The following is a 13,980-nucleotide window of genomic DNA, read 5'->3' on the forward strand; positions in this document are numbered from 1 at the left end:
TATTTTGATCTGAGCGTCACTGATGAGTCTTATTTAGACGAAACGTGCGTCTGGCGTACTAAATTATAATCCTGGTACCTTTGATAACTATTAAGAATACTGTATCGGTACAGATTTAATGTGAGCATATGCCTATCCAGATTCACAGGCTGGCTAGACGTGTCTTTCTACAAAACCAAAAAAAGCACAATGTAATAAAACAAATGAACACACCCACTCACCTGAACAAAAAAATGCAACATATAAAAATACATTACTTACAAAATAAAGGATTAGGTCACCCGGATGCCGCTCAAATGCTTAGAAAACAAATAGGAAACCGGAAGAGAGGACACACTTGGAATCCAAACCGATTCCGGTATAAATACCCAGCTGTTTAACTGGCAGAGGAAAGCCAAGAATCCTACGATACAGTATTTCGGAATAAACCGAACCATTAGGCATAACATAAACTGGCAGAAATCAAATAGATTGGTCTGAAAATAATTGATCCTATCTGACTACATGTCTCAAACAAGTCTGAATATATCTGAAAATGTCCGTAGAATCTTTCCTCAACAAAAAATATAATCCAAATGATAAAATATACGATGTAAGGATAATTAAAAAAAAATTGTTCAGAGAACAATTGAAGGTCTTTCAAAATCAAATAAATTTTAAAATGTACCTACTAACGTTGTACTGATGCGATACATTAGCGGTTTCGATATTCCTTTGAGTGAAATAAGGGAGATAATTTGCTACTTCCGGTGATCTTAATGTGTCTTCCAGTTTCATATGATAGACTGTTTCACACTGATTCCAAAAATATATATAGTTTTTATATACTTTTGCCTTAAAACAAGGAGATAACTGGACACTCCCCGTTGATCATCAAAAGTCATTTCTTGTCTTGAGTGATAGTTTTTTTTACATAAATCAGGTCGTTAGTTTTCTCGTTTGAATTATTTTACATTGTCTTATCGGGGCCTTTGATAGCTGACTATGCGGTATGTGCTTCGCTCATTGTTGAAGGCCGTACGGTTACCTATAGTTGTTAATGTCTGTGTCAATTTGGTCTTTTGTGGATAGTTGTATCATTGGCAATCAAACCACATCTTCTTTTTTATATTATGTATTCGAATTACAAAATATAGGAATTGGGAGTACTTTATAATGAAAAAAATGCATAAATGGCTTTTTCTTGTTTTCGCAAGATCACTTCCGGTAGTAATTTTACAAGTTCATATGTCACCCTATCTTCTGTAAAAGGTCATATGACTTTATAATGAACCAAGTTGAAGTAATAATAAATTAACCTTATATGGACAATAACTCCTATAAGATGCCATTGGATTGTTTCAGACCAAATGAAACATGCCTTCATTATAATAGAGCAAACATTTTGCACTTGTTCTTTTATATATATCTTTAAAAGCGTTGAAAAAATTCAAAATTAAGCCAACGTCAAAATTTAGAACTTGACCTTGACCTTTGACTGTGACCTCATTTTCTTAGTTTGGACCAAAGACCTCAAATAAAAAAAGTTCCAGTGTTATACAGTAAAAGGTTTATGAGTTAAAAAACAAACCGACTAATTCATTTCGATAACTCATACACAATTTCCTCGAATCGCTTCGATCCCAATTAGCCAAACATTACTGAGGATGTAACGAACAATTTGTAATAGAAATTGTGTCGATATCTTTTTTCTTCGTTACGAAGGAGATGCACACATATGATAAACAGTGTAACGGGAGATAACACTTACAAAGAAAATGGTTCGTCTTAGCAGGGAGGAATTTAAAAGCGCATACACTATACGATACAATATGAGAAATATCTAATCGACATTTTGCGAAACAAATATCAAAAGTTGGCGGGGAAAAAAGTAATAATAATCAGAAGAAATACAATAGGTCTTTCCACAGAAAAGTGGAAAAACATAATAATAATAATTAGAACAAATACAATAAGTCTTTCCACAGAAAAGTGGAAAAAACCTTATAATATTTATCCGTGAAACTAATTTGACAAAATAATTTTGTTGGAGGATTCTCTCTGCAAAAGTTCACGTCAGCTTTAATCAGCATGCTCGACTCCTATATGTACATGTATATGTAGTTATCCAGTATAAAATATTTGTGTTGTTCATAGTACGAAAAGTGAAATTCATAGTCAAACGAAACACTCATCAAAGCTGATATATATCAAAAATAGAGAAACGAGATACATCGCTAAATAAGTTAACATTAAAAATAACAAAAAACGAATTAAAAATTTGTCAACAGATGAAATTAATAAGAATTACGGTTTGAGAGTATTTGCAATACCTGAAATCTGATAATTAATAATCATTTAATTTATATTTATGTTTTATTACACATCTAGTAGACATGCTTTATTGTATTTTATAGAAAAGAACAATAAGAATTACGGAACATCGAACGGTTAGTATACTTAGAATTAAAACTGATCGGTCGGTAGTCATAAGTTGTGTAAATATTACTAGTATATTGAATACTTAAGTGAAATATTTCATCAAGCAGAACAATCTTCATAGACTTAATTGATTTACACAAACCAGATTTGACTTTGAGATACCAACAGAGTAACACAAAATGTAATTTTACATTGACATAAATTGCCCTGCTAAGCGAAAGACTATACTATTCAAAAATTCTAGTTATCTATATAAAAAGGGGTGGAAGATATTTACCAGACAATCTAAGCTATGTATGAGTGTCTGTTCGTGTCATTGGTGGTATAGAAATACCGTATGAAATTTTCAACACATTATTTTTCTACTTTTAACGAGTTGGTTTTCATTTTCAACGCGTTGGTTGAACATACTCATGCGTAGATTCGTATTCATACAGTTTGAAAAACCAACGTGTAAAACTTGTTTCAACAGGTTACTTTTTTCAGATTTATACCATTTTACTCGTTGGTAACACAAATTAAATTAAAATTCTACCATTTGATCATAATACTTTATTGTCTTTGATCATATAGGTCCTTTGGTGAAACTTATTCTTTGTAATAATGTATAAATACATGCATCGTCGCAAACAAAATGCACTATCAACTTTTTTATTATTTTTAAGACCATAAAGTAAAACATTGCAAATACAAAAAAGTTTTTTTTATACAAAGGAAACACACAGTTTTGTTATATTAGTAATCTAGTGTCTTAGATCATAAAGGTCCTTTGTTCTATTCCTTCTATAAATGTATAAAGACATTCATCGTTGCTAAAAATAACTTTGTATTTATGCTCCGCTACGAAGAAGAATACTGTTTGACCTCTATCTGTCGGTCCATCCGCATTCCTTAAATGTTATACTAGTGATAAACAACGAAGAGTTTCCTTTCCTGAGTTCCTTTCATTTGTTGTCAGGCTCCATATGAACAGTTTATCATGTGATGAATTTTCAGATTGAACGCGTATCAACTTCTTGTTTATTAGATACCATATTTGATAAAACGTAATGGTCATGTTAAAATATTCATCACATCTTTATTATACATGTTATACAACTAAGCTACCTGATTTATTTCATTTTTGTTGTAGATGAGAACGCAGAAGAAAAGAATGGTTAGTATGTTTAGAATATCAACGTTTTTTCTTGTCGGTCCGCCATTAAAGAGGATCTCAATATTATATTGAATCCTTTGGTGAACTATTTCAATAGGCATAACGGTCTCATGGAATGAACTAAGCTACATAAACACGACAACACGGTGAGATCGATTGTCAGATACCTGTAGTTTATTAAATTTCTCTTTTAATTAATACTATATTTGTTAATCATATTAATGATCATGTTAGAATATTCATCACAATTTTTCATACAGCTAAACGACCTGCTTTGATTTATTTTGTGGTTGTAGTTATAACCAATACAGATGCGTGTCAAGATGAATCGAACGGTTAGTATATTTAGAATTACAACAGATCTAGTGAAGGCCGGCCATTATTGCTTGTCAAAATGTTATACGGAACCCTATCATGAAATATTGCTACTGAGAGAACAATATTCACAGTATGAAACTGATCCTTATAAACGAGAAAGACAATCAGATACCAACAGAGTGATTCACATTGACATCAACGATCGTGCTGAGTTGAGCTGACGTCCATAATTCATAATACATTATACTCAATATATCTGTATAAAAGAGAGACTGAACACAGTTACTAGTACTTGGTATTCAAAGCTAAGGAGGTACATCTAACGTGCTTACATTATAAAACAAATGCCTCCTGTTTAATTTTACTCAATAGCATTTATTTTAACTTTTAATGTGATTTATACACGAAGAATATTGTTTGGTCATTTTAAAATGTACTTTTGGCAGTTATTTTACAGCTTTTGTTAATACATTAACATTGTAAATTAAAATATTTTTTTGAAATTTTCAGCAGTTTTGAAAGCGCCATTGGTAAAAAATTAAGTGAGTCAAGCATACGGACTAATATAAACAAAAAAATAAAAACAGTACTAGTGTAATAAGAGTCTAGATTTACACTGACAATTGGGGATTGAGTATTATTTTCAAGTGTAACAAACAAAATCAATTATATGCAAGCATGGCATGGCATATAAGATAACATTTTTACTAATGAAACATAGCGGTTTATTTTTCAACTTTAAAGGGATCTTAAGTACTGAAATATTACACGGATTGAAATTGTGTTCAACCTCAATAACAACATAATATATATACGTATTTATGTGCAAGACAGTATGTAAAAAGTTAAGGTGCTATGTCTTTTATTTCGTTACAGACCGGCAACCTATTTTTTCAAAACAAGAAGATAATTAAGCCATTTATAGAGGTATGTTTGCATAAAAATATAATCAATTTCTAGTTGTATTGCGAAAACGTGAACTGATTCTAACAGACAAATGTTGAATTTAGAAGAGAACTGTACACCTTATAATCAGCAAACTAAAAAAATATATTACGAATACGTAATATTCAGCTTTAAAATTGATGTAGGAACGTAATTAATAAGCGTACTCACAAAAAGTTCCAGTTTATATACATTAAGTGGTCTTTTTCACCAAAAAAAAACCTTGAAAAATGTTTAATATATTCTTTATCATACACACTAGTAACCCGAATTTAACTTGATCGGACAAAAAGGCATTAACGCTGTTTAAATGAAATTAATCGTCATTTGATAAAGATTGACAAAAATTAAAAATCATTTTTAATTTATTTCAATGCATATCAAATTATTTTAATGCCAGTCAAATAGCTTCGCTTGCAGTCGTTCAATTTAATTCAAGTTGGCGGTAAGTTACGTCAAACAAATAGGCCACGCCCCCGTTAAACTATTTCAAACTGGTATCAATTCGTTTTAAACCGTGTTGCAACCCGAGCTTTTAACAGGTAAATCACTCAAGCAAAACAACATCGATGTATCTTTCGTTTATTTGTTTCAAACTTTATCGACTTATATATATAAATGCGTGTATTCTTATTAAAGTAATATACTTCACAGTTTAAACAAATGAATGATCAATACACGTAACATATAAGGAATTTAAATAAAATTAATAAAATATTGGTGCACGGTTTAAAAAATTCAAAACTTGTGAATCTGTTAAAAATAAAATAGTTAGATGTTTAACATATTTTTAATTTGCCCGAATGCAGAAGATCTTTATCTCACATATTCGTTTCAAAACTTGCTGAGTGCTATGAAAACTTGTGAATGTAAGTAACGTATGGTCCATTGCAATGACTTACAAACTTTAGATATTCCTGTATATTTCCGTTTCTCTTTTTCTGTCTTACTATAGTGTACTCGTTAATTAAATATAGACACGGAAATTAAAGTATCTTACAAAAATTATTTATTTTTCACATAGTTTAAATCGATGTATCTTATATTTTCGGTCAACAACAAATATTCCCTAGCTGTATATTGATATATGAAATAGCTTGTAATAAAAACAATGTTGTGTTAAATAATAAAATTAATGAAGATAATGTTAACATTTGTTGAATTTAATAAACAGTTAAGTCTTGCACAACATTGTAAATAAAGGAACAGCTCAATAAACTTTTAAAACTATGTCAAATTGTAATATCGGTCACTGACGCGAAACGGGCGTTAATTGCGGATAAGCAGCACATTACGGTAATTGTGAATTGTGGTTCCGATTCTGTAAAGGGATTATTGTGCTGTCATTCACCGTGACGTTCAAAAAGTCTTGCTATAAATAAACATATATTCGGTATATATGAGATAATTTTTTGTCTGCGGTAACGATGGATTGGTTGATTTAAGTTTTACGACCTTGACTTGCCCTAAGTCGACATTCTCTTACGTCTAATGCATTTTATTTACGTTTAGGGCATATTATATAAGTCTACCTACCAAATTGAAATCAACATAAACATTATTAAAAGAAACAAGAATGGAAAAGAAACAATTATGCACTGACGCTCTGATATAATTTTATTAAGTATATTTTAGCGGTAATGTCCAAATTAAAAACTAATTGTCGTACAAATAAAATAATTTATCGAGGTGCTTTCGTTGAAGTTCGCGTTACATATCAAAATGAATGTCATTGGTCGGAACGTTTGCAAACTTTCAATCCAGGTGTTCTCATCGAGGTCCGCGTTCATTTTTCAATTCAATACACAATATTTCATCTAGGTGCTTTCGTTGAAGTTCGCGTTACATAGTAAAACGAATTTCATTGGTCGGAACATTTGCAAACTTTCAATCCAGGTGTTCTCATCGAGGTCCGCGTTCGTGTTTCAATTCAATACACAATAAGAAGTCCAATATGGTAAAAAAAAAAAGAATTTTAAACTGAAATTGAACAAAAAAGAAATAATAAAAAATATAGTCTATAATATGTAAATATTTATTTAAGAAAGCTAACAATAAGATGAAAGAAAAATATGTGATGCTTAAGAACATTGACCTGGGCCGTAACAGCCTTATGTTGGAAATTTTAAAACAAAGTTGAAACAAAGGCTTGTCTTCATATCAAATTGTTTTCACGGCCAATTTCTTGCAAGAACCAAACTCCCATTACTTCAGTGTCGCCCCTGCATGTTTTTGCGTGATCCATGCATGTTTCTGATTTACTTGTCTTTTGTTCATTTACTGTCCTACTGTATGGCTATAGTCTAAGTGTTAATTGTCATTTGAAATACTTTAAACTTGCTTATACTGGTTGGTTCCACGTGAATCTTGTGATAATAGTTCATGCATAAATCACCGGAATTTGGTACACGTAAAATGCACGTATTTTTTAAAAATTACATTATTAAAATAATATCTTTTTTCTAAAATTTAATTGAAATCATTAAAAATACCTTCATATTTTTGTAAAGTTCACGTGAAAATAACATGAAAAATTTCACGTGTGATTCATTTGAATTACTGAGTTTTTTACTCCATCATTTAAGGCAATGGTGGTGTCGTTGCTTCATCCATGCAGAAATAGAGTACTTTAAAAATATGATTCAGTAAAAAGTTTTATAATTGCTCGGTTTTTGATGGTTGTTTTACGGTCAGTGGCAAATAGTGCATGCATGTTCGGGACGATACAATACAAGCTCAGCAAGTCAGACAAACATTGCAAATTGTATGCAAAATTTCACAAAGTTCAACCGTGTCATTTGTGGAAAATTATTTACGAAACAAATCATGAGATCACACATGCATTCTTTAAGTAAACCAAACTGCAAATGCGAAATATAAAAGGTCCAGTTTGAAATTCCACATGTAGGAGTCTGCGTGCCTTTTATATTTTATCAAAACGTCTAATCCAGCAACCTGTCATGAACAAAAATTAAAGGAAACCAAGACGATATGCGCACCTTTAATATGAGTACACTTTAGTAACACCAGGTACATAATTTAAACCTGAAGCAAAAAGACAGCACTCATTCCTTAATAATAAGCCGTATAAACCCTATATGTATACAACAAGTGCGCGATTGACGTTAGAACGGACACGGGTGAAACAGTATGAAGATACGTGCTCTTTTAGGATATTGGTGACAAAACATATTTTTGAATATGCAGTTCATATAATGGAATGGTAATTTTGAGATAAAAAATGAAGTAGCAATGTAAGCAAGCTAACATTTCCGTCATTTTGTATTTGGTAGAAAGTTGATTAATTGGCAATTTTACCGCACCTCCTTATTTCATTATGGTTGGAATTTTCTCCAGAAGAACAAAAGTATTAGGACTTAAACAAATATGTACTAGGAGACTGAAATGTTACTGTGATAATTATACTTTCCTTTTTAGGGAACCGTCGTTTAGTAAACTGACTACATGCAAATTAGAATTAAAAAGCTACTCGTCCAATTAGCATTAGTCACAATTTGCAGTCTCTTTCTGCTATTTGAATACTAATACGTCAGTCGTTTGCTTGTAAATTTCCAGAATTTTTTTGTAACGGAACCAGTCTTACTTAGTGACTAAAGCCAGTCCCAACTATTAGCTTGCGTTTATAGAAGCAAGTGGATACTTGGGACTGGCTTTAATCAGACTCTAACGGGACCTGATTTTTTTTATTATTTTTTTCCCGAATAAAGTTGCTTTGTATTTTCAGCCTACGGTAACCTTCTCAGGCCTGATTCCGATGTAACTGTATGTCCTGTGTATAGACTTGGTCTAGCTAGCACTTTATTTTTAAAAAGTTTCCGAAACTATAACGGATTTATGAGACTGTTTACATTTGGAACACATAGAATGTTATTCAGCAAAATAACCAAGTTAAACCACTTTTTTTCGTTGAATTTCCATACTAACAAACTATTTTCTGTTTGAGTTTCAAAGTCTGCTTGTATTGTACTTTTTCGCCTTATTCTATCCGTATTCTCATCCAAATATATTTCCTTTTCCATTTTGCCCGAGCGGTGATTTTGACGACCATTTTAACACGAATTAATAGTTGTACGGATTCCCGTTTTTTTACACATCATCCTAAGTTTCGATAGATACATATAAGATTTCTATTTTCAAAAAAAATAATTCATGAGAATACGGCATGCATCATGAAAAGTATTTATTGCAAAGTAAACTAAGAATGAAATAAAGTGATAAAACTCAGTCTGTTTTGCATAAGAACATATAGATAAATCGTGCAGATGCTTAAATATTAAAAAAAGCAGAATATAAATTAAAAGTATATAGTAATTCATTTTTTTAAAGGTTAAAAATGAGCAGAAGAATTGCTGAAACACGATAAAGCAACCTATGTCAAAAAGTTAACAGTTACGTATTGCATAAAAACTTTCGAAACTCTGCATCTAGAAAAAGTTACCATAAACATGTCAATTCTAATATGACGTCCTTATTACGCTTTGTTAACAAAGCCGTGTTCTAATGAGCACAAAAAATATGTTTGACACATGCGCACGTACTTTTTTTTATTAACATTATTTCCATCGATATCCTTTAAAATATTTACATTTAAGCAGCCAACATAAACTTTTATTATATATTTTTATCAAACAACATATATTTACCTTGCTCGTAGTTTTTAAACTTTTCAAATATGAAATGCAATAAACAGACTCCTCTCGAAGGAAACGGGAACAGCAAAACAGTCTTACAATATTTTCGTACGCTTTGACCTATAAATATATTGCATTTGTCATGTTAGAATCGAAATAATTCCTTCATGTCATGCTCTATGCTCATTTTAACATGGGTAGGCATTATATTTGACCACATTTTACACCTCGCTTACGCTCAGTGTAAAATATAGACAAATATAATGCCTACCCATGTTAAAATGAGCATAGAGCATGACATGAAGGAATTATTTCTTGAATAGTTTCCAAAAATATTTTTGTTTATTATTTAATCACTTTGTGATTGCACAACCTGCTGCATTGGCTTGTATGTGTGAACGTTATTCGATAACGTCAGGAACGATAACTCGTGGCGTAACGTCATAAGTCGTGTCAACTTACTGTCAAGACAGACGCTTTTATAGAAAATAAAGGAATATGGAGTAAACGTACACGGGACCAGTAATCGCACACAAAGTCAAATCCATCTGATAAAAATATTTACTACATGTAACCAAACTTTTTTAATGCAAGCTACAAGTAAACAGACGGATTTAGACAGAAATCATGTTTTTGTGCGTATGCTATGGTTCATTTTCAAATTTTATTATCATATGAAGAACACGTTTGAGCAATATATTTCTGGACAAAAACGAGTTCAATACGATAATAAATTTTTGCAACAATATAAAAAATGATGTGGTAGGGTTGGTGATGAGACAACTATTCACAAGAGACAAAATGACACAGAAATTAATAACTTTAAGTTACCCACACGGCCTTCAACAGTGAGTAATTTTTACAAAGCACTCTCAACATTATATCTTTAACTTTAAATTAACAAATGCAGGAAATTATTCCTAAATATGTACTAAACACTGTGGAACATTTTGAAAAACATTTCTCTTTCATATATTAGAAATAAAACCTAATCTGACTAAAATTCGTTAAATGATTATTTTAAACCTCTTTTACTTTTAGAAGAAAAAAAAACCAAATGTCAAACAATTTCAAATTAATAAGTACCGCCTTTGTAAACTGATATCAAACTGGTTGAAAACTAGTGGTTTTGATAAATCACAAGGACGCCACATGATTTTTTTTATCAATTCAATCGTTTTTCGTACTAGTACGTATAAAGCAGTAATAGAAAGTGGACAAATAAAAATCATGATTTATAGGTTTTTTTTCGGAATTTACTCATGTTTTAGTGAAGCCACTCGTAACGCATCTTTGTCGGAATTAAAATAAAAACAAAAAAGTTATTAATATATATATTCATTTGGTCTTCATGTCTCTTACAGAAACATTTTACCAAGCTGACCACACTCTTACTTATTAGTTGGGGCACATCAACATTAAAACCTATGTCAAATAACTATGTCGGGAAATAAATGAAACAAAAGCAAAATTATTTGTCCTTTTAATCATTTAATCTTTTAAATAAGAACAACACATTTTATTATGATAATCAAGTATTAATCTTTTCGATACAATTGTCAATTTCTTAAATTAAAGAATATATGATTGTTTAATCAGTTGTTATATCATTTGGCACGTGTCAATTGGTTCATTGATTTTCGGTATATCAAAGAAAAATGGGCACGTGCCTAGAAAATGTTGAATATCTTTTTTATTTATGATTATTTTTCTATAAAATTTGAAATTTATGCATTAAATATCAATCTTTAACAGAATATGCAAAAATAACACGTATAACAGTAGTCCCTCTAGTCCTTAGTGGCATTGTATAGTCCTTAGTGCACTAAGTAGTCCTTAGCAGTGTTTAGACGTACCGCCTGATATACGACGTAAAGTGTTTAAGAAAAACAAGACTTTAAATGAAGGATGCATATTACCAGAGAATATAATCTGAGACTATGCCAGATACAATACATGTATTTTATGGCTCGGATATTAACAATAAAATGTTCTGAGAAAATTAAGTGTCCGATAATTTGAATTATCTGATAAAGTTATCTCGATCACTGTCGACAAAATATTATTGCATGGATGGTAAACTGCTGATTTTTATTTCTAGACATGGTTTGTGACTGTTATAAGTATAGACAACTATATGCATTCTGGTTTACGTTTACAAAGAACACACTATCCATTTTTCTGAAATATCAATCCTTTTTGGACAGACTTGCTTTTTCCTTGTATTTGTAAAAAATATAAGACGTTTCATTTTATTTGAATACTTCAAAAAATGCTTCAAAATACTATAGGCCTGTATTGTTGTTACTTTTTTAGGGTCAATGACTCCCCCCCCCCCCCCAACAAAAAAAAAGTAGTAAAAAAATTGTATATTTAATTTGAATAATTGTTTTAAAACGTAATAGAAATAAAGGTCAGCCAAACCCAAATTCAGCAATAAAGAGTGTCATTTTCCGGGTTTGGTTTAATTTCTTTTACCGGTTTTGAAATTCTTGTTTTGTTCAATAAAACATAGTAAAATTTACTTTCCATATACATGTTTGACTTCCTAAATAACACTAGGAAATACAATTTGTCACAATTTCGCTTTTGTCGTCTGCTCAAGTTAGTTTAATTTGGTATTGTAATATGCACATGAGATACTTGTCACTGAACGTTGAACAAACAGTAGCTATCCACCAATCCATCAGTGATTGCGATACTTCTGTTACATACCCGTCATTTTGTTACATGTTTGGTACTATTATTTAAACAAAGTTCGTGTTGTAAGCCGAATTTGTCCTACATTTTAATTATTCTTGTCAAGTAATACATTCCTTGAACTGGTTTAAATGTTAAACTAAATCCTATGAAATCAATTTGGTGCATTGGTTTTTTGAAACACAATTTTGTTAATTTGAGGGTGTCAACACCTAGTCTAGAAGTGATTTCGGTTTGTATGACCATACAACATATTTATATTAGTATTACAGTAAGTTATTGTTTCATTTTACATGTTTACCATTGATAACATCAAATAAAATGTGTTGCAGGTTGAACTAAGCCATAAAGGAAGGATCTGAAATTTAAATTATGTATGTTTAAACTATTATGAATGCGGAGTGGGGGTATTGCACGATAGCCTCCGTAGTAGTATGATACTTTGATTTCAAATGGACTACAGTTAAAAAGTTACATTTACTACCAATCCATGCACAAAAGTAAGATGTGTGTTCCTGAGCGTATTATGGACAAAGAAAAGGGTTGTGGTGTACTTTTGAACTAAGTATGGTAGAATGGTTGCCATACGCCTTCATATTACAGAAACCACCAGCGTACACTACAGCATAATTACGATTTCAGTTGTTATAGTTCACACACAAATTAATTGGGCTAGTTTAATCTCCTGCATGGTTTATTCCATTGGCAATCATATTCAAGAAAATTCATATTCTGTATGAAGCTTGATTGAGACGTAGATTCACAGATACCGATCATAGTTATCTTTTCTTCATTTACATAAATGAATGTCGGGAATTCGGAATATGGCAGTTATACATGTATCCTCAGTTTATATTTATTTTGAAGCAATATCGACCTAATACGACTTTCTCTTTAAAATTTACTTTGCACTAAATATCTAGTAAATGACTTTACATAGGAATAACTTGGGGTGTATTCATGTATACTAGTATGTAATAATAATAAAAAGAAACCAACAGCACTATTTGACGAAGACGCAATTAAGGATTGAATTTTAACGTCCAGCGACATATATTACAATGATGTCGAAACGGAATTTGAAATTGACAATAGGTATTCCGTCGCTTTTCCAAAGAAGTCACGCTTACTTGCGATTTCACGTGCTATTTTACAACTTCGGGTTCGCATTATAGTTATATTTGTATAAAATAACTAACAATAACATAATTGTGATGATTTCTTTAACTGTTCTTGAACGTTCTAGTTTTAATATAAATCTGTGATTTTTCTATATTCGTACTTTCGACGAAGCAAAGCAAGTTCGATCTAGACCTTGACAATTTGATGCATTTAGCAATATTCAATTGTTGTACAAATTTATTGTAGAACATGTACAAAATCCGTCTTTTTCGGATAAAAAAAATCTACTTTGTTAACTCGGATCGAAAACTTACAATATAGTTTATCCTATTGAAACATGAACGCGGACTACATTGAGAACACCTTGGATTGAAAGATTGCAAATCTACTGACCAATGAAATGCTTTAGATTTAGAACGCAGACCTCAACGAGAACACCTAGATCGATAACACAATGTAATCTTTAGACCGTCGAACAGATAGCGATAATTCCAGACTTCTTCTTCTTCTTTTTCTTTTAGTTCAAATAAGGTCACAATATAGAAGAATACAAATTCATACTGCCAAGGAATTGTATATTAGGAATTGTATATTTACAATCCCTTGATGCTGCTGTACATGCCTGATTGACAAAGATTTAATAAAATTGAATTATTCATAAAAATG

At 31.1% G+C, this 13,980-nt stretch overlaps 2 protein-coding genes across 7 annotated transcripts in view; one reads left to right on the forward strand and one right to left on the reverse strand.

The window, feature by feature from the left end:
- The window catches only part of LOC134721218 (low-density lipoprotein receptor-related protein 2-like), a 125,905-nt gene that overhangs the window by 59,905 nt on the left and 52,020 nt on the right, over positions 1-13,980 (reverse strand). The gene's annotated exons all lie outside the window — the stretch shown is intronic.
- Positions 1-13,980, forward strand: part of LOC134721217 (uncharacterized) — a 43,268-nt gene that overhangs the window by 19,311 nt on the left and 9,977 nt on the right. For 3 of the 4 annotated variants that reach the window (XM_063584021.1, XM_063584020.1, XM_063584022.1), the window contains exons 10-13: positions 2,397-2,429; positions 3,554-3,577; positions 3,874-3,912; positions 4,772-4,822. In XM_063584021.1, the coding sequence (XP_063440091.1) occupies positions 2,397-2,429; positions 3,554-3,577; positions 3,874-3,912; positions 4,772-4,809 (134 nt within the window). In that variant the 3' untranslated portion in view covers positions 4,810-4,822. The remainder of the gene's footprint in view (positions 1-2,396; positions 2,430-3,553; positions 3,578-3,873; positions 3,913-4,771; positions 4,823-13,980) is intronic. The other variant, XM_063584023.1, reaches the window with a different exon arrangement.

This window comes from Mytilus trossulus, chromosome 6 (genome assembly GCF_036588685.1).
Source record: "Mytilus trossulus isolate FHL-02 chromosome 6, PNRI_Mtr1.1.1.hap1, whole genome shotgun sequence".
Lineage (NCBI taxonomy): Eukaryota > Metazoa > Mollusca > Bivalvia > Mytilida > Mytilidae > Mytilus > Mytilus trossulus.